Genomic DNA, 19,625 nt, shown 5'->3' with positions numbered 1-19,625 from the left:
TCAACAAAAGTTTAACTCTCATGTTAAACTTTTTACCTACGTTGATATCATAAGTTTCAACTCCTTAATCAAGGGTTGTAAGAAGACATCTACATTCTTCTTCGGATTTTTAGGCCTCGGATAGATTAAAGATAAAAGCATATGAGGACTCTTCAGGCACAACCCTGGAGGAAGATTGTAAGGTGTAGCAATAACTGCCCAACATGAATAAGCTTACCTATATTTATTGTAAGGGGAAAACCCATCAGCACAAAGGCCTAATTTAATGTTGCGAGATTCTGAAGCAAAACTGGGATGAGTTCCATCAAAATGGTTCCACGCTTTTGCATAAGAAGGATGACACATGACCCCTTGATTTGTTTCATGAGTAGCCCATGTCATATATGGCACAGTCACCTTTGAAGCGTAAAATATCTGCAACCTTGGAGTTAATGGCAAGTACCTCAATATAGCATACGCAACCCTTTTATGCAAAGGGTTATTAAGTGTCCTTTCCCTTTGTTTATACCTTCGCAACTTACAAAACTTACAGAATTCCTCATGCTCATCACCTTTCCAAAACAACATGCATCCGTCTCTACAAGTATCAATTTTCACCACAGGAAGATCTAAGTCACATATTAACCTTTTATAACCATAAAAATTCTCAGGAAATGTGTTTTCACGAGACAGTGAGTTCTTAAACACTCTCGCATTCTCATTAAAGTGATTCAAAAATTGGTTGTATTCAAGCTTCATAATTAGCATTTTAGCAACCAGAGATAACTGCATATAAGTTTTGCATCCATCATATAGAGGTTTATCGACACCTCTAAGCGAACCAATGAAGCTGTCACATAAAGCTGTTGTATCATCACATTGAGGACTATGAACTACCTCATCAACAGATGGTTTTCCCTCTTCATGTGGTTGTTGGAGACTTGAGCCGGCTTCATCATGCACTATAGATGGATTTTCATGACCATAATTACCATCATCATCATCAAAATCAAAATGTGGAGCAAAGCTACAACCTGTATCTTCAAAATTTCTAAATCCTTGATCCCACCAATTAGTTTGTCGTGGCAATTGATTAACCACAAATTGTTCTTCTTCATGCCACATTGCCTCTCCATGACATGTCCAGTTGAAGGAATTGGCTGTGAATCCTTTGTGACAAAGGTAAAGCATCACTTCATTCGGGCTAAAAAATTTCAAATTATCACACTTCTTACATGGGCACCTTATTAATGATCCATCCATTTGCTCAGGTTGTGAACTTGCATAATTAATGAATTCAATCACATCGGCAATAAATTCATCAGTTAATGCACCATAACCGGGCAAATTCTTGTTATACATCTGGTTCCTTAATTTTCTTAAAGACATTGTTCCTGAAATCAAAAATATTTTCAAAATATTTGTGACACATTATGTCGAATTCTGCGACACAAAAATAGTTGTGTTACAAAATACAGAAAAAAAAACGTCGCAAAATTCAGACAATTTTTCCAACTCATGTAGAATCAACAAACGATGCAAAGTAATACAGTATTACTATAATAATCACTAATTTCGAGCAATAATATATAATATAAGTCAATTATTTCAACACATATAACTCAAATCACCACAAAATTGCTCATTACACTTAATCAAACCCTGAAAGCAAATTCAAGAGAGAAGGGAGGAGAAAAAGAGACATACCAACTTAATTCACTAAGAATAAATATTTGGAGGCACTAATACCAAATAGTCATGCTTGATTTGTCAAGAAATCATCAAAACTTGTGAAGAAAGTGAAGATAGGTGAAGGTAGAGGGTTGAAAATAAGGTGTTTATGCAGGAGTAGTCTTGCAATTACCCATAAACCAAAACCCACATTTTTAGCTAAGGAAATATAAGTTTTTTATTGTTAAACTTTGCGACACAATTTGCGACGTCAATAAATTGTTGTAAATAATGTGTCGCAAACCAATTACAAGCTGAGACCCAAATTGTACGACACATTTTGCAACGTAAATAAATCATTGCAGATAATGTGTCACAATCTGTGTCGCAATCAGTGTCGCAAACTAATTTCATGCTTGTACCCAAATTTTGTGACATATTTTGCGTTGTTGTTGAATGGTCATTTTTTGCAAAACAATTTGATTCTTTTTACAATGTTTTTGATTTTTGGTCCATGATTGTTGCAATTTGTGTCGCAAATTTGCAACACTTTTACGTGTCACAAATTTATGTGTCACAAATAGCATTTAGCATTTTTTTTCTTGTGGTGTAACTAACACCTTATAACTATGAAAAAAAAGTAAGGCGTCCACCTCCTCATTCTCATAAATAAGTGGCAAAGAAACAACTATTTTTAATTCATTTTCTAAATTTTCATATTTTCACTTTAATTACCCCACTATTTACTCGTATATTTTTCAAAATGTTAATACATAAGTAAGTGTGTTAAGTTAAATTTTATTTAGATTAAGTTCGTCATTAGATTAATTTAGATTTAAATTTAATTAAATTAATTTAAATTAAAATCCTGTATTACCTTAAACAACACTGGGGTCCTGAATCCATGAATTGTTGCCACAGTCTAAATAATGAGATTAAATTTCGTCTGATGAAAAGTGCCACAAGCACAAGTACCATACATGCCCTGTCTATACTCCCTCATCCAATCGGTAAAATAATTGGGTGTCAAGCCCACTCTCACAGTGGAAGACTTTTAAATATCATTGGGTCCGGTGAATTTTGAACTCGAGCATTAAGTTTCTCGCAAACCAAACCCTTCGTCAGCGAGTTATTTTCATTGATTTTGTATTCAACGTAAATGGTCACAGTAATCTGCTCATACTAATAAATTCTTTCCTGCCACATCAACATTCATTTTCAAAACTAGAACATGAGACAGAGAAGAAACATAAAACACAAAATATCAACCACGTCACTCTGAAGAATGAAAAGAAAAAAAAAAAACTGTAGTATAAAAATCATATTCACATCATTTTACAAGGATATATAGAAACAAACATTTACCAATACCAAAAAAACAAATATACATTTCATGAATGAACAATCAATCAAGCTTAACATTTAGCCTTCTAAGCCAAACAGAATGCAAGATCATATGAAAGACATCAAAACTCTTAGCCGGTTGGTTAAACACAAAGTGTTTCCTCACAGCTCTAAGCCCCCGGCGCAGCCTATCCATCTCCTCCTCCGTCTTCCGGCCGAGCAACTCTTTCAACTCCGGCAACTCCTCCACCCTCACTGTCAAAGAGAACTCCTCCCACTTCAACACATCACTAAACGGCAACACATAACCTTCAGAAATGATCACCGGAATGCACTCAGTGTAAATGGCCTCTACCACCCTTGGACTGGCCACCTCCCACCCACTAGGACAAAGACAAAACTTGGATTTGAGCATGAAGGAGAAGTAGTCATTGGTTGAGTTCTTGGGGAGGTATTCATAGACTTGGATAGAGGGGTCTCGGTTTTGCCATTGGTGGAGGAGAGGAGGACGGATGGGGCCATGGAGGCCGCCGGCGAAGAAGGCGAGGAAGGGACGGGGAGTGTGGGGAGGAGGAGGGGAACGGAGTTGGACGGGGATGTCGCCGGTGAGGAGGTGGACTTCAGGGATGCTCACGTCCTTGGTTGGGTTGAAGCCTTCGGAAGTGTTAGCGTTGCAAAGAGCTCTTATGGAGTTGGTGTAGAGATCTTTGTTGGCGTCGGAGACGTAGGGTCCCTGTTGCATTGCATGATAATTATTAGAAATTTCAAGGGGTTTTTTGCATATGTGTTTTTACAGTAAATAATGTAAAAATTTGCATTAAAAAAAAAAAAAATCCAATCTCTCAACCACTTGTTTTCTAGGAGCTACAGACTCTAAACCAGTGTGAGTAATATATTGAAAACTCTATTAGGAAATAAATATTCTTTAACGGCCATTTTCTTGCATATATATATATTTATATATATTAAAAGATTTAAATTAGAAATAATTTGCGACTTAGCCTATGGCACTTGAACAATATTATTAAATAATAATAATAATAATATCACTATTACCATGTATGTATTTTGTAGTGGTTAGTTATATAAGCTAATTATGTGGCATTAAGATATTTGCCAAAAAGAGAACCAATGAAGCCAAGAAGGAAATAATAATAATAATAATAATAATAATAATAGAACATCAATTCTATAAGCAGGAAAATGTTTATTAGAATATAAAAAGCTTGGAATATAGGCAACATATAAAGGGAATCATGAAAGACTTGGCCTTTTAATTATTCTAACTTTGGGCTCTTATCTCTTGTGATTCTATTCCAAGATTTGGCAACCAAGTTAACTCCTTTTGATTCGTTATATAGTTTAATTTACATCAATAAAATATTCACTTCTATTTATTTATTTTGCCTGAAAATTGATGACTCTTAATTTGATGGTTGAGTAACATTGCATGGGTATATATAACTTACTATTGATTAAGATTAATTAACTAATTAAATGTGAGGATGACCACTAATAAATGGGTTTAGAAATCAATAACACCTTGTTAAATTTTTGCAAATATAACCCTGTGATATTTACTAATATCATCATCTTAGTAAGAGACATTGAAAGGACCATGTAAGATTTGTGTTGAATACCAAGGAAAAAAAACTTTGAGACTTTATTTTGGTCATATAAATTGCATTCAAAAGGTAGAACATTTTATGCAGAGATATTAATGTCATTAATACTCAATAACTTTACCTAACTGACTTGGCATGCAGAACTCTTTCCAAGAAATATTTCCCCAAGAACTATCTATCCGTAAAACACAAATTTCCACATATATTTTATTTCAGTATATATCTTACAAATACTAATATATGCTTCTCCACTCTAAAATCTTTCATTAGAAACAATCTAATAAAATAAATAATCATAATGAAATTTTAAACTAAATTCATTTTTTTATATATTCATAAAGAAATTTTTAAACATTTTTGTTATTATTATTTATTATAAACACCTTGCATTGTATCACCCATATGTATATCACCATCCTTAACCTAACAATGTAATGTACTATATAGTTAAAAAAATATTAATAACAAAAATAAACCACATATATTTATAATCATTTTGACTATATTTATTGCAATTTACCACCTATGTTATCACTATGTCTATTAACCTTGCTTTTTTTTTCCCCTGCTACAAATAACCGTTTTAATGCCTCAAGTGTATTTTTAATGAACAAAGACAGTTTGAACACATTGAATAATTATAAATTCATGAATCAATATATACACTCTAACATATATATCAAACCAAATTAAACCATTTTTTTTTATATTAGACAAAATGGATAAATCACAATATATTAAAAAAAAAAAACACCATAATATAACATGAAGCAAAGAAAAAAAGAGAAGGATAGACACAAACCCAATCATGACAAGAGAGCATGAAATGATCGGCACCGGCAGTGCGATTCCAAAATGGATGAGCAGATCCCACAACACCGACATAATCGGAGACGAAACGCCGGATGGGGCCTTGGTCTTGGCTATTCGGGATGTAGAGATACTTGACCATCATGGCCACACTGAAGGGCAAGAAGAAGGCATGAGCACGGTTTGGATCATTAGTCCTCAAAGAGGATTTGGATATACCGGTCATCATTTCAAGCTCTTGAATGAACCTGCCTTCGGTTGTGTATATGTTCTTGCATGGCCCGTCATGCACTAATGGTGCATCCCCTTCTTGGTACACGTAAACACGAAACCTCTTCTTCATCTCCTTGTAACTCCTTTTATTGATAATAATAACAAACTATTAGTCTCAACCATTTGGAGTTGACTACATAAATTTTTTTTTTTATATTAATATATATATATCAGTGAAAGTAAATTTGGAACTTTTGATCTATGTAATCGGGATTAATTAATATGTCTAGAATTTTTTTTGTTTGTATTTAAGTGGATATCCTTGTTTATTTTGCTCTGCTATATTTATAAAAAATTGAAAAAAAAAATGTTTTTTTCAAGATGTATAAGAAAAATAACATTTTAGAAAAACAAAAGAAAATAACGAGAAATAGTAAAAATTTTATTTTAGTGAGAAAATTTAAAAAAAAGTATATGAAAAAAATTGTGTACATACATGGGAAAATAATTATTTAATTTACTCTTCTATTTTCTCCAAAAAATGAAAAGAAATTTTGTTTTGAAATATATACACACATATATATATACATATATATATATATATATATGTATATATGTCAGAGATAGTATTCAGGAAAAGCAAAGGATAATAGTGAAAAATAATGAAAATTATTTTAATCAGAAAATTAAAAGTAATAAATTAACAAAAATCAATATGAATGAAGCTGAAAGACCAAAATTAATATGAAGAATAGTAAAAACAAAATGTAATTTCATAAAAAATAAATAAATAAATAATGAGCTATTATAGTGTGTTGCAAGGGAAGGATAAAAGTGGAATTTCCCTCTATTCACTTTCAATTTTTTAATCCATTTTTTCATTTATTAAAAAAACTTATAAATGAAAATTTTCATACAACTTAAAAAGCGTGGCAAATATGTCCACATCCCTCACACAAGGGATATTGACACCTCTTTTAATTTTCAAAGGATGTGTTTTGTGTGACACCCCTTTTAATTTTCAAAGGATGTGTTAATCTCTAATTTTTTTTTCATACTTTAATTAGATCAAAAATATCAGATCTAAATCAATTTTTCCCATATATCTTGAAATCTTAGTATATATACATCTAATAAATGACTATATCCACCAAAAAAAATTCCATAAAATTCCTATACATATATACATACACAAACATTAGTTATCTATGCTTTTTTTTTTTTTGCCGACAAATACCATAACTGCAGTTATATGCACACGAGATGAAAATTGATCGTTCGGCCCATGTGCTCTATCTTGTTGATAATTAAAGAGGTTAATAAGTTATAAACCTACACCCACAATGGTTGATCTATTCGTAGACTATCAACCCTTTGACTCTATAATTTTTTTTTCTCAATTATTTTCCACCATCTTGATAATAATATATATATACACGCACATCTTGAGGGGGTGAATCATGAGATGAGCACTCAATAAAACGTGAGAAACAAGAGAGCCCAGCGCGTGCAATGACAAACACTTTCTTGTCTTCAACTTTCTAAGTCTCTTCTCCAGAAAAATTTTCTAGACTCACACGTGTATCTCTTAATTCCCAAGAGTCACACGTGTGAAAACTTGGGAATTTGAAGAGACGTTTAAAAGTTCTATCTTTTTTTTTTTCTTTAGTCCTTTGGGGTTTTTTTGTCCAACAAAAAAAACAAAGTTTGGATTGAATTTTCATTAAAAATTTCAAAATCAACCAAAGTTTTTTTTTAACTAATAAAAAGTTCTGATTGAATCTTCTCATAAACATGCAAGTCTTTAAATCAAAACATACCCAAAAAGATTAAAACAAAATCATATCTCTTTGTTTTTAAAGGAAAAAAAAGGACTGAAAAATTAATTTTCGAAAAAAAAAAGGAAAAAGAGAGGGACAGAGATCATCTCACCGGAAAAAGGCGGCCGGATTGTGATAAACACGCAAAAGATCATCGCCGGTGGCCGGAGAAGAAAGCACCGACGAGTTTCCCATCTGTGAAACGTTTCCCTTTTGGGAAACCGAAACGGCTCTTTGTATGGCTGTACGAGCTCTAGCAAGATCTCTCTCAACAAAACTCCTCGTCTTCCTCTGCATGAAAATTCAAACAAATTAAAATTAAAAAAGAAAAAGAAAAAGAAAAGAAACTCTTATTTTAATCCATCTAAAAAAAAGTAAATTAAAAACAAAAAGGAAAAAAGAAAGAACTACAAACTTTGATCAACGGAGCGGGAGGAGAAGAAACGGTAAGCGCACGCGAGGCCTCTGCATCACCGGCGGTGCCGGGAACCAACCCGTTTAGCCTAAACTTGCCATCGAGATGGTTGGATGAACTGGTTAATGTCACCGGACGGTGAACGGAGGAGGTGAACAAGAGCAAGAGAAGAGTAGGAAAGAGAAGGAAAAGAAAAAGAAAGAGTGGTGTAGTTATCCATTGGCTTGCCATCATCATTGGAGCTTTCTTGAGAGAAAGAGAAAGTTAGGGTTAGGGTTTTTCAAGGCAAGGGTGGTATTGAAATGGAGATTCTATTCTTTTCCCTACTTGTTCTCATTATCCAAGCTCTATGCTATTCCTTGCTTGCATGAAAACCAAGAAGAGGAGAAGAAGAAGAAGGCATTATTTATAGAGGAAATAAAGAAAGATTAATTAATTAATTAATTAATTTGGGAAGTATTCAAAGGGTTTTATTTGTTGTCATTAAGAGAGAGATTTGATACATTGAATTTTTTTAGACTAGCGTGATGTAACTGTTGTTTTTATTAATTTTTTTTTACTATTTTTCAATGTAGTATCTTCACTTTTGTTACAAATAACTATAAAACCTACCCAAGGGTGAGATGATAGGGATATTTTGAGTCATTTTATATATTTTAAAATTTTAATTTTTAATTATTATTTATAATGGTAATATATTTGTGTAATTAAAAATAGACCACTAAAAAAATTTACCCTTTATAGAACTTTCAGTACCTCGCTCTACTAGATAGATCAACAACAAAAAAATGATAATTTAGACATAAATTTATATTTTATTTTATATTTTAAGTTTATATTAAAATAAGTTTCAATATTTGCAATAATTATAATTCATAAATTAATGAAAATAAAAATAAAAATTATACAAAATATTTTTCAAATATTATTTTGATGGTTACAATTACAAAAGATTTATACAGGGTTGTTTACAAAGGAAGCAGACAATGTAGTTTTTCTATAATTAAATATTAATAAAATAGACATGTAAACAGAAAGGAAAAAAGTCAAATTAGTTGTATATAAAAATCTAAGGGCTGTGTTTGATTTCTTGGATAATATATTACATATGTCTTTATCTTACTTAAGTGATTGAAGGCAACTAGAATTCTTGGTTTCTGTTTTTGAGCTAACAACCATTCTTACTGTTGTCTTCGAAGAACAATTGTTGTGTTTGCTATGGTTTAAAGTATGTTTTTTTTATATTATATATTTTTATAAATTTTAAATATTATATTAATTGTTTGGATAGATAGACCTACGGAGAAGGCAAAGGCCGCAAAGCATATATATTTTAAAATGTATATTATATTATATATATGTATATATAATATAATATACATTTTTTAAAGACAAAATTGTCCTTTCTTTAATAAGAAAGATTTTCTTGGATCCACTTAATTTCTATATTAAAAAAATCTCAACCTTATAAATATATATACATACACACATAATTAGGTTTGGAATGGGTGAAAATATAGGTAAGAAGAAAAGGAAATGTATTGAGTTGGAATGAAGTTGGTAAAAATTTAAGTGATCCTAACTATTTGAATGTTCTAAATTAGTTGAGGATTTAAATTGAATTTAATAAAAAAGATTTAGTTAATCTAAGAAATTAGATTTTTCAAGCATACTTAATTAATTTGTTTTTTATTCTGAAATTAAATGTGATTGATTAGTGGGTGAGCAATTTAATCTTGATTTAGGCTTGAACCCATTCAAAGAGAATGGGTCAAGTCAAAGATTTGATTTAGACCTAGCTTGTATAATGTGACTTGGTAAAAATTAAGTGACTAATGAACCAGGATTAATTGGAGCATATATGAACATATGGACTAATAAACACATGGATTTTTGTTGAATTTTTATTTTTAAAAATATTTAGCTTGGGCCAATAATCTTTTGCTCCTAGTCACACCGGGTCTTTTGTAAAAATTAAAAAGCAGAGTAAAAACTTAGCTTATATAGGGTGATGGCATAAGTGTATTGAAGGATTAACTCCACTTTTGTGCACATGTTGACCACTTGTTCATATTTCATAAAAAAAAAAAAATTCATATTGGGTTGAGATTAAAATAGGTGGGAATGTAGTTGCTTTTATATTTTAAAAAATCATAATATTTTAGATTTTTTTTAGGATTTTGGATATTTTAAAAAAAAATTAATTAAAAAATTAAATAATATAAATCCACAACATATAATTGAAAAACAAGAAATTAAAAAAATAGCATATCTGCAAGACTATCAATCAGTTAGTAGCTTGTTCATATTTTTACAAAAAAATATTTTATAATAATGATATTTATATTTTTATGGAAATATATATATATATATATATATATATATATATGGTTTGAGATTAAAATAGGTGGGAAAGAAGTCGCTTTTATATTTTAAAAATTCATAATATGTTAGATTTTTTTAACATTTTGGAATTTAAAAATAAATAAATAAATAATAATAATAATAATAATATAAATCTACAACATATAATTGGAAAACAAGAAATTAAAAAATATATCATATCTGCAAGACTATCAATCGGTTAGTCGCTTGTTCATATCTTAAAAATATATATTTAATAATAGTGATATTTAATATTTTTATGGGAATTACATATATATATATATATACACACACACATATGAGGTGTTTGAATTTTTGACTTAGAATTTCAAATTTATTCCAATCTTAATAGTAAAGTTTTCTTTATATTTATCATGAACGTCACATTTAGCCAATTTCTCTTTTCAAAGTAACTAAACTTTATATATATATATATATATATATATATATATATATATATATATATATAAAACCAACATCTATCTATTAGAAAGGAGAAATGCTTTTCTTTGTATTAAAACTTTTAAACATTTTTAAAAGAAGAAGTTAGATAAAAATAAGAAAATAAAACAATTTAAAATATGGGAAAAAAAATATTTACAAATATTTAGCCATCCTCTTATACATTTATTTGGAAAATAACAAAAAGCAAATATATGACTATTTAGATTAATATCATTTTAAAATAATTTTTAAAAATTAATTAAAGGTATGTTTTTCTTGTTATTATTTCTATCCTCTTTGTTTATTATTTTTGAAATAATATTTTTGAATTAAAGTTTCATTTTGCATTCCCATAAGGCAACAAGAGCCAAGGTTATATTATTCACTTTTTAAAATATTTTAATAAAAAAATTATATCGTTTTTACATAATTTAATGACAAAAAATAAAATAACAAAAACACTTATTACTCTCTTTTATTTTTATTTACCTTTTTTAAAAAATAATATAATATGATCATTGAAAAAATAATATATTATGATATTTACCTTTTCAAAAAAAAAAAAATTCAGTGGTGAAACTTAAACTTAAAATTCAAGATATCATTTTTAAAATTAAAAATAATATATTATGATCATTGAAAATAAATCATGTGGAAAAAGAAGGGAAGATGAAAAAGTAAAAATTAGAAAATGAAGGGAAAGTAAAATTATTGCAAACATACAAGTGAGTCATGATTCACATATGCCTCAATCATTTAATAAAGAGATCAAACTCGAGTTCAAAATTAATTTTAAGTCGAGCTCATAAAAATTGATTCATTGGAATTAAATTTAAAATAACTGAATTTAATATTATATTTGTGTGTCCATTTTAGTTTTTTATATTTTAAAAATATTTAATATAATTTTATACCTCAATATTTTCGCCATTTTGATTAGTCTATGCGCCATGGTTCTAAAACAATGCGGGGTTGTCTTTTTTTTCTTCTTAAAATTAATATATAGAACTAGATAATTGTGTGACATCAATAAATAATTTTTTAATTAAAAAAATCAACAATTTCTAGTATTCAACTAATGCTATGAGGAGAAAATAAAAAGAAAATAATTTCCTTAATAAAGAGCTCAATTGCAGTAACAAAACTTTTATATGCCAAAAATATGATTGGATGATTCCATTAGATTCTTGTGCAATTTTTAGTATGTCAATTTATTAGATTAATTAATAGTCTTACATTAATTAATTTTAAAAAATTATGAATTTAAATATATATATATCCCTAGCTATAGGTTTTTATCTTATAATCTAAGTAACTATATTGTGTTTACACTCCTCTTGTTGACATAATCAGTTAATCACAATACCTAGGCCTTGTTATATATATATATATATATATTGAGAAGAGCAACAAGAGCTAACATTCAGGAAGCGTGCACACACTAGACCATATAAGTCCATTCTTACTCTCTCGCCTGTCGGTATAGAGTTTGCATTGCAAGCCCAAACCCACAACTAGAGACCCTTAATTAGTACATATTTACGTCTAGCTTGTTTCTATCCCATGCAATTAGTGCTCATTGAACAATACTTTTCACCGTGGGCCAGTGCCGCTAGACCAAAAAACCCTTTGGCTAGAAGATAAAAATTCTTTTCTTTAACCAAACATCTTATAACTCTATCATATAAAAAATTAATTATAAGTTTTTATTAGTAGTAATTAGATGAAATTTTGGTCAGCCCCAATAAAATCTTTTCTCTAAACTAATATTAAAAAAAAAAAAATCCCTTTTAACAGCACATTTTATCTCCCAACCAAACATCCGCATAGTGTATATCCATGATAATTATATCATTACAAATTTGAATAAATTTTTCGAATTTCAAAATACATCTAAAACAAATGCCTTTAATTCATTAGAATTGTGAGCTAAATAATAAATACCTCAAACATGTGCATTATTCTAAAGAATAAATAATAAACAATACTTCAACTTCACATGACTTCATTAAAAGGCCATACACTTAATTCAATGGAACACTAAATGAAGCGAAAGAAGTTAATTAGATGACACTATCTTGAGAAAAAAAATATAAAAAAAAACAAATAAATAAAGGTGGTCCTTGGAAAATTCATGATCTAGTTTTGGTCCATCATTCAGGCTAGTCAAGTCAATATCTAAAACCCTAATTTGTGACTTTGTATTAGGGGACCTTCATTTGTCAATTGTTTACACCCATATATGTGCCTCATTTTAATTGCTAGGCACCTATCTACATCTCTGCCTGTCAATGTAAATGATACATTGGCTAAGGAAAGGGAGACTCATGCATTAAATTTATTATTAATTTGTAGGAAAGTGATGGCATGAAGAAAGATGCCCTTATTTCCTGTTTTACAAAACACCATTCAAGTACAAGTTTTCCATAAAACATGGAATTGCTAGTTGAGTCTGAAAGCCATGAGATACTATGAATGTAAAGCTTGCCTGCTATTTTATTTTATTGAAAACAACTATCAAAGTAAATGGTGGCTCTTAAAGTTAGTTAATTGTCAATTTTTGGCATTGCTTTAAAATGGAGAGACAACTGACGTTGCAGACATGTGTTATATTAATGTGAGTTCACGTCTAGTTCAAAGTCAAAATGAATACATTTTTGTTTAGATAACTAAATTCAACACTTATTTATCAGTAATTTTAAACACTAAAAAATAAAAATAATAAATAATAAGTGAGAATTTGCATGCGTTTATTTTGTTTAGTGAAATTATAATAAAGCATATCAATGAATGGGAGAAATGCTAGAAATAATGAGATATGGCATAAGCATGAAAACATATCATATTATAAATTTCAAGCAACTAACGTATCGTACAGACAATATATGAAAATTTTTGATGCAAGTATATATATAATCCTTTTCATAGAATAATTAATTATAATTTTAAATTTTAAAATAAATTATTATTCAAAATAATAATAATTAGAATTAATATAAAATTTAAATAAAAATATTTAGAATATTATGGTTATTTAAAATTGTTTAATTTTAAATTATCACGTAGATATTTAAACTAACAAAAAAGGGATAATATATAATTAATAATAAGTAGGACGAGTACATTGACTCATAATTGAGAACAAATCATAGAATTAAAAGTATGTATGATTTGTAACATGCACATTAATGATTTGTATGGTTAAAGTATTTTCTTATCATTCTTATAATCATCATCTCCAAATTACCATGTTATTAGTTTCAATAAATAAGCTTTTCCTGTGAGTAACTATGTTGGTAAAGTGTGTGTATTTAACTACCCTTTTTATGAAAAAAACAGTGCTTTAAAAACCATGTAAACAAGTAAAAAATGCATATTATCAGTCCAGACATTTAGATTAAACTGGGTTAAATTTTTTTAATTTATTTTTAAAATAAAATTGGTAATTTTATATTTATGTTTTGCAAATTTGAAATTAATGAGCCAAATTAGTGTAAACTGTACCTTTAAATAATTTATTTTGATATTATATTGAATTTACATTTATTTTGTTATATCATGTGCTATAATTTTTTCTTATCATATTATAAAATTTGAATCATGGCCTTTTTATTTTTAATTTTCTATGGAATTATAGATTTAAAAGTGCACTAAATTTAACATTTTATAGGAAAGAATTAAAAAATATATAATAATTAAATTTATATGTGTGTGTGTCTGTATGTATGTATGTATGTATATATATATATATATTAATTTTATATTAAGAACACAAAACCCTACTATCAATAAATCCAAATGGTTATAAAAACATGAAAAGAACCCCTATTAAATTTGACAAACACCTTTAACCCCCATCCAAATAAATAATTCTAACAAAAAAATAAGTTAATCAATGGAATGAAATACCTACTGTTGTTAAGGGTCTATATTAAATCATGAAAATAAACTTTATTAAATTTGACAAACACCTTTAACCCCATGCAAATAAATATTGCTAATAATAAATAGGTTAATTAATAGACTCAAATAACTACTTGTGTTAAGGCATTTACTATGAATCTATGGTTTGCAGAAGCTCTTCCTAATGGGCTTATTGGCCCTGAAGGTCTTGTGAGAGGCAGGCCTTGTGAGAGCCCGGTCACAATTATTTAAACTCAGATTTTGAATCCTAAATTTTTTTTTCTAAAGTATGTAACATTTGGACAAAATACATTACGTAATATCCCAACAACCTCTTTTTCTAGTGGCACTAGATAAGAGGGTTCAAATCTCATAGGTGGATTAAGAAATTAACTCTTCTAGTTTGTGCATGTTCCTTTATGTGACTACTTGTCCATATATGTTAAAAAAAAGTATACAACTTAATACAGTGATATTTGGATGTTAATGATATTTTTCAAATTATGAAATTATTTAATATATTTGGATAGTAATAATATTTTTTAAATTATGAAAGCATTATTAAAGATAAAAATTTGATTATGTTAAATTATACCCTTCATTGTCTCCAACTAAACTCTATTTCCATTCAAATAATTTGGTAGTGATTTTTTAAAACTCTGATTATTTTTAAATTAATTAGATAAAGATACAAATCACTATAAAAAACTAGCTATCACTAGATTTGAACGAACATTAAATCAAAATAACCAATTATTTTGAAACATAAAAAAAAAAAATTTCTCATACTGAAACTCCTTATCATAATGTTTCATTAAGGTTGAAATTATTTCTAGTGAATATTAAAATAATAAAACTCACATTGGCTTGAAAATTAAGAGGCAAGTAACCCATACCATCATCCATATATGTATATATATAGAAATAATAGTGCCACATCGGCTCCATGAAGAGGTTTCACAAGGTTTGAGGCTATAAAAGAAAGGGCAGGGGCAACATGATACCATACTTACCTGGACGGGGTCAACGGTTGATCAAGAAAGACTGTGGCCTAGACTAGTGGTTCTCATTGCACTTTGAGAATGCGCTAGCTTACCATCTACCCAAGTGGTAGAGTGGACGTCATAATTTGTGGTAGAAGGGGGTACGCGCATGCGCGGCCCCTGCCAAGTTAAAGTTTCAAATTTTTGTTTTTATTAAATGAAGCACTTCTTGAAAATATGTTATTGTGAAATTGTTGTTTATTTTCTTAAATTTCTATAATTAAAGAAATTTAATTATGTGGGGTACGCGCATGTGCGGCCCCTGCCAAGAAGTTTCAAATTTTTGTTTTTATCAAATGAAACACTTCCTGAAAATATGTTATTGTGAAATTGTTGTTTACTTTCTTAAATTTCTATAATTAAAGAAATTTAATTATGTGGGGTACGCGCATGCGCGGCCCCTGCCAAGTTAAAGTTTCAAATTTTTGTTTTTATCAAATGAAACACTTCCTGAAAATATGTTATTGTGAAATTGTTGTTTACTTTCTTAAATTTCTATAATTAAAGAAATTTAATTATGTGCAGAAAAAGAATTAAACAAATATATGTTTCATTGAATTTTTCTATTATTTTGTTGGTGACAAAAGGGGAGGTTAGTTGTGTACACATCTGGAAGTGATTGTGCAAATTTGTTCACATTAATTTTTTGCAATTGTATTTACCATGTGGGATTGGGTTTGGTTTGTACGCATTCATCAGACGGATTGAGCTGTAAATCCGTACTCATTTTTTAAAAAAATTATTAAAAATTTATTAGTATTATTATATCTAGTGTGTTTTGAATTTTAAACAATAAAAGCAGTAATAAAATATTTTTTCAAATGATATTTTGTGATATTGATATAATTTAGGTATAATACCCTAATTGGTTCATCCACTTTTCTCTCTTCCCTTTTGGTCCCTCTACTTATAAATACTCCCTACTAGTCCCTCTACTTTTGAAAATGTGCACACTTAGTTAGAAATGCTCCAAACTAATCCCTCTATTTTTAAAAATGACCAAACAAGAGGAACTAAGTGAGCGTATTTTTAAAAGTAGAGGGAATAGTTGGGAGCATTTCTAACTAAGTGGGCATATTTTCAAAAATAGAGGGACTAGTTGGGAGCATTTTTTAGTAGAGGGACTAGAAGGGAAGAGAGAAAAGTATATGGACTATTTTGGTGATTAAACCTATAATTTAAAACTAAAGTTAGTGGAATTTTGAGTGGATTTAAAATTTAAGAAAATATTATTTAAAAATATACTGGATTCAAACCTAAAGCTTAATTTTAAAAAAATTATTTTAGTTAAAAAAAGAAGGAATTTAAAACTAGATCTTTCGAAACACGAGGAGGATCTAAATTTTTTTCTTTTTTTATAATTTTCTTGGCCCTGATAATGCAGGGTCAAACGCAGATTAACTTAAAGCAATGCTTTGAAACACGACCCGGGGGTATGACCTAAAAAGGTTTTTGGCTCATGGGTCAATAGTCGAACGAGGTTAACCTGGTAATAAATATAATATATATTTTTATAAATTTAATTATATATAAATATAAAAAATAATATATTATAAGTTACCAAAAATTTTAAAAAACAATAGTAGAAAGTTCAACAAATAAATACTTTTTATTATAATTTATAAATATTAATTTAATACCCTAAATATGAATTCAAACAAAATACAACATAATAATAAATAAAAAGTAATACAATACAAGTTTTTAAGTTTCACAATACAATCTGATAAAAAATAAAACTTAGGAATTAGACATTGAGTTTTGATTTTGAAGCAAATTATATATATATAACCCCCTATATTTACATATTTATTATTTAAAGTTTTAATTTTAAACATATAATAATATAATTGGGTTGATCCGGTTCGACCTGGCTGGGTCGACAGGTTCACCGAGTACTCGGCCGGGTCAACCGGGTCAGCACTGTACTCTGATCCGACTTGGTTTCTTGGCCGGTCCGGTTCAACTGGGTTTTAAAACATGAACTTAAAGTAGCCTAAAAAAATATTAAAAAAATTAGTTTTACAAAATTGATTTTTAAATATATTATTATTGAGTAATTAAAGTTGAAAAGCTATGTTAGAAATGTTCACTATTATGCAATTAATGTCTTATATGCGCTCACCTCAAACCTACCTTCTCCATAAAGACACCAGTATTTATACAAAAGACTTGGTACTAATAGATCGAGAGATTATTGGCATATATTATTTTTACCATAGAAAGCATACATGTAAAATTTTATTTTGAAAACCTACTTACATTCCAATTTGTATAAAATCTATTTTTTAAAAAAAAATGCAAATAAGGGTGAACGGGTGTAATTTATTATATTGCTGTTGCAATCATAATTTGAAGGTTGAAATACAAATATTGTGCTTATCAATTTTTTTATTGATTTTAACCATGTTCATTGCACTTCGCATAGTTGACAACACTGTTCATAAATCATTGTTCACTAGTTATATATATATATATATATATATGGTAATAAATCATTTGCAGAGGTCCTTTGATAAAAGGAGGGGCATACAAATAAGGGTGAATGGGTGTGATTTATTATATTGTTGTTGCAATCATGATGGAATGATTGAAATGACAACACCACCCATGTTTCTAACACTGTTCATCCCACTTCACATTGTTGACAACATTTTTCACAAAATCACAATTCATTGGAATAGATGATCTAAAGCCTTTGGAGTCAAATCTAACAGTTGGTAAACAAACATTTGTAGATGACATGTCCCACATATTTTTCAATCATTTATGCACTGCAGACTGTTGGATTTCAATCCAACGGTTCTGTACTGTTACATGAATAGTAATACTGTTCTTATGAATATTGCACAGTGAAAAGTATAATGCACAGTATTTTTATTTCAACCATTCAATCAATATAAGCACAGTAACTGAAACAATCTCAACCGTCGAAATCCATTTCTACTAAGCCTACAATGGAGAACACCAAAACTTAAATTTAAAAAACAGAACACCACATCAACCCATTTGGAACAAGTATCATCCATGATTGGTCATTGTTCATTGCAATGTTCATCTACCAGATTATTCCTATCTCTCTCCTCTCAATCTTCTCTCTTACTTTAAATAATATGGGGGCGTTTGAAGAATGTTCCCAGATTACACTCTCACTGTCTCTCTCTATATATAAATATTATAATGGTAAACAAATATCTTATTATTTTTTAATATTACTTTTTTCCAATTTTTTTCATTAAACATTCATTTTGCATTGATACATGCTACAAGAGCCAAGGTTATATTGTTCACTTTCAAATATTATAATAAAAAATTTTATATTTGTTTACATACTTTAATTGAAAAAATTCTTTTAATTTCCTTCTTAAAATAATTTAAAAAAATCAGTGTTGAAACTGAAACTTAAAGTTCAAGTTAAAATTATTAAAAATTAAAAATAATCTTTTGTGATAATTGAAAATAATTCTTGTGAAAGAATGGGATGATTAAAATGTAAAACTTAGAAAAGAAAAAAATGGCACGTAAAATTATTGCCAACTTACTAGTGAGTCATGATCCACCCATGCCTCAATCATTTAATAAAGAGATCAAGCTCGAGAAAATTAATTTTGAGTCAAACTCGACTATAAATCGATTCATTGCAATTAAGTGCCTCATTAGAATCTTTTATAAATGATAAGACTTCGAATCATTGGTGAAGACATATTTTTCGAGAGTGTGAATAGTGATTACGTGCGGATGGTTCCAGTATCTATGTGTACATGGACTCTCCTCTACTTGTTTTACAGAGATTTATGTTAATAACCTACCACTCATCTTGACAAAAAAAAATATAAATAAATAAATAAATATTAAATAACTTGATCTGATATTATATTTGTATTCATATAGTAATTATGATGCGAGCTAAGCACAAGTTCGGTCATAAATATTTTATACATAATTGAAAATTCATGATTAATCCTGAAAATAT

The 19,625-nt window shown here is 28.7% G+C and overlaps 2 protein-coding genes and 1 non-coding gene across 3 annotated transcripts; 1 reads left to right on the top strand and 2 right to left on the bottom strand.

Moving 5' to 3' along the window:
- Positions 1 to 213: 213 nt before the first annotated feature.
- On the bottom strand, positions 214 to 1,368 carry LOC120253561. The gene has a single exon (XM_039261880.1). It carries the CDS (start codon positions 1,366 to 1,368, stop codon positions 214 to 216), a length of 1,155 nt encoding a protein of 384 aa, XP_039117814.1.
- A 1,593-nt stretch (positions 1,369 to 2,961) lies between these two features.
- On the bottom strand, positions 2,962 to 8,234 carry LOC120253558 (probable glycosyltransferase At5g25310). Its single transcript, XM_039261877.1, has 4 exons — positions 7,878 to 8,234; positions 7,575 to 7,753; positions 5,422 to 5,785; positions 2,962 to 3,727 (listed from the first exon to the last, which is right to left on the bottom strand). Exons 1-4 carry the CDS (start codon positions 8,112 to 8,114, stop codon positions 3,056 to 3,058), a joined length of 1,452 nt encoding a protein of 483 aa, XP_039117811.1. The 5' UTR covers positions 8,115 to 8,234; the 3' UTR covers positions 2,962 to 3,055.
- A 7,380-nt stretch (positions 8,235 to 15,614) lies between these two features.
- Positions 15,615 to 15,776, top strand: LOC120253570. The gene has a single exon (XR_005534323.1). It is a non-coding gene; the product is annotated as a U1 spliceosomal RNA (small nuclear RNA).
- Positions 15,777 to 19,625: the final 3,849 nt, after the last annotated feature.

This window comes from Dioscorea cayenensis, unplaced genomic scaffold (genome assembly GCF_009730915.1).
Source record: "Dioscorea cayenensis subsp. rotundata cultivar TDr96_F1 unplaced genomic scaffold, TDr96_F1_v2_PseudoChromosome.rev07_lg8_w22 25.fasta BLBR01000115.1, whole genome shotgun sequence".
Classification (NCBI taxonomy): domain Eukaryota; kingdom Viridiplantae; phylum Streptophyta; class Magnoliopsida; order Dioscoreales; family Dioscoreaceae; genus Dioscorea; species Dioscorea cayenensis.
Note: the sequence above shows the minus strand (reverse complement) of the source record. Positions and strands in the feature narration are given on the sequence as shown.

Coding starts and splice junctions, on each gene's coding strand:
- LOC120253558 (XM_039261877.1), bottom strand. CDS start 8,114: ATGATGATGGCAAGCCAATGGATAACTACACCACTCTTTCTTTTTCTT. Junction 7,754..7,877: donor CTCCCGCTCCGTTGATCAAA/GTTTGTAGTTCT, acceptor ATTTTCATGCAG/AGGAAGACGAGGAGTTTTGT. Junction 3,728..5,421: donor TGCTCTCTTGTCATGATTGG/GTTTGTGTCTAT, acceptor GCAATGCAACAG/GGACCCTACGTCTCCGACGC.
- LOC120253561 (XM_039261880.1), bottom strand. CDS start 1,368: ATGTCTTTAAGAAAATTAAGGAACCAGATGTATAACAAGAATTTGCCC.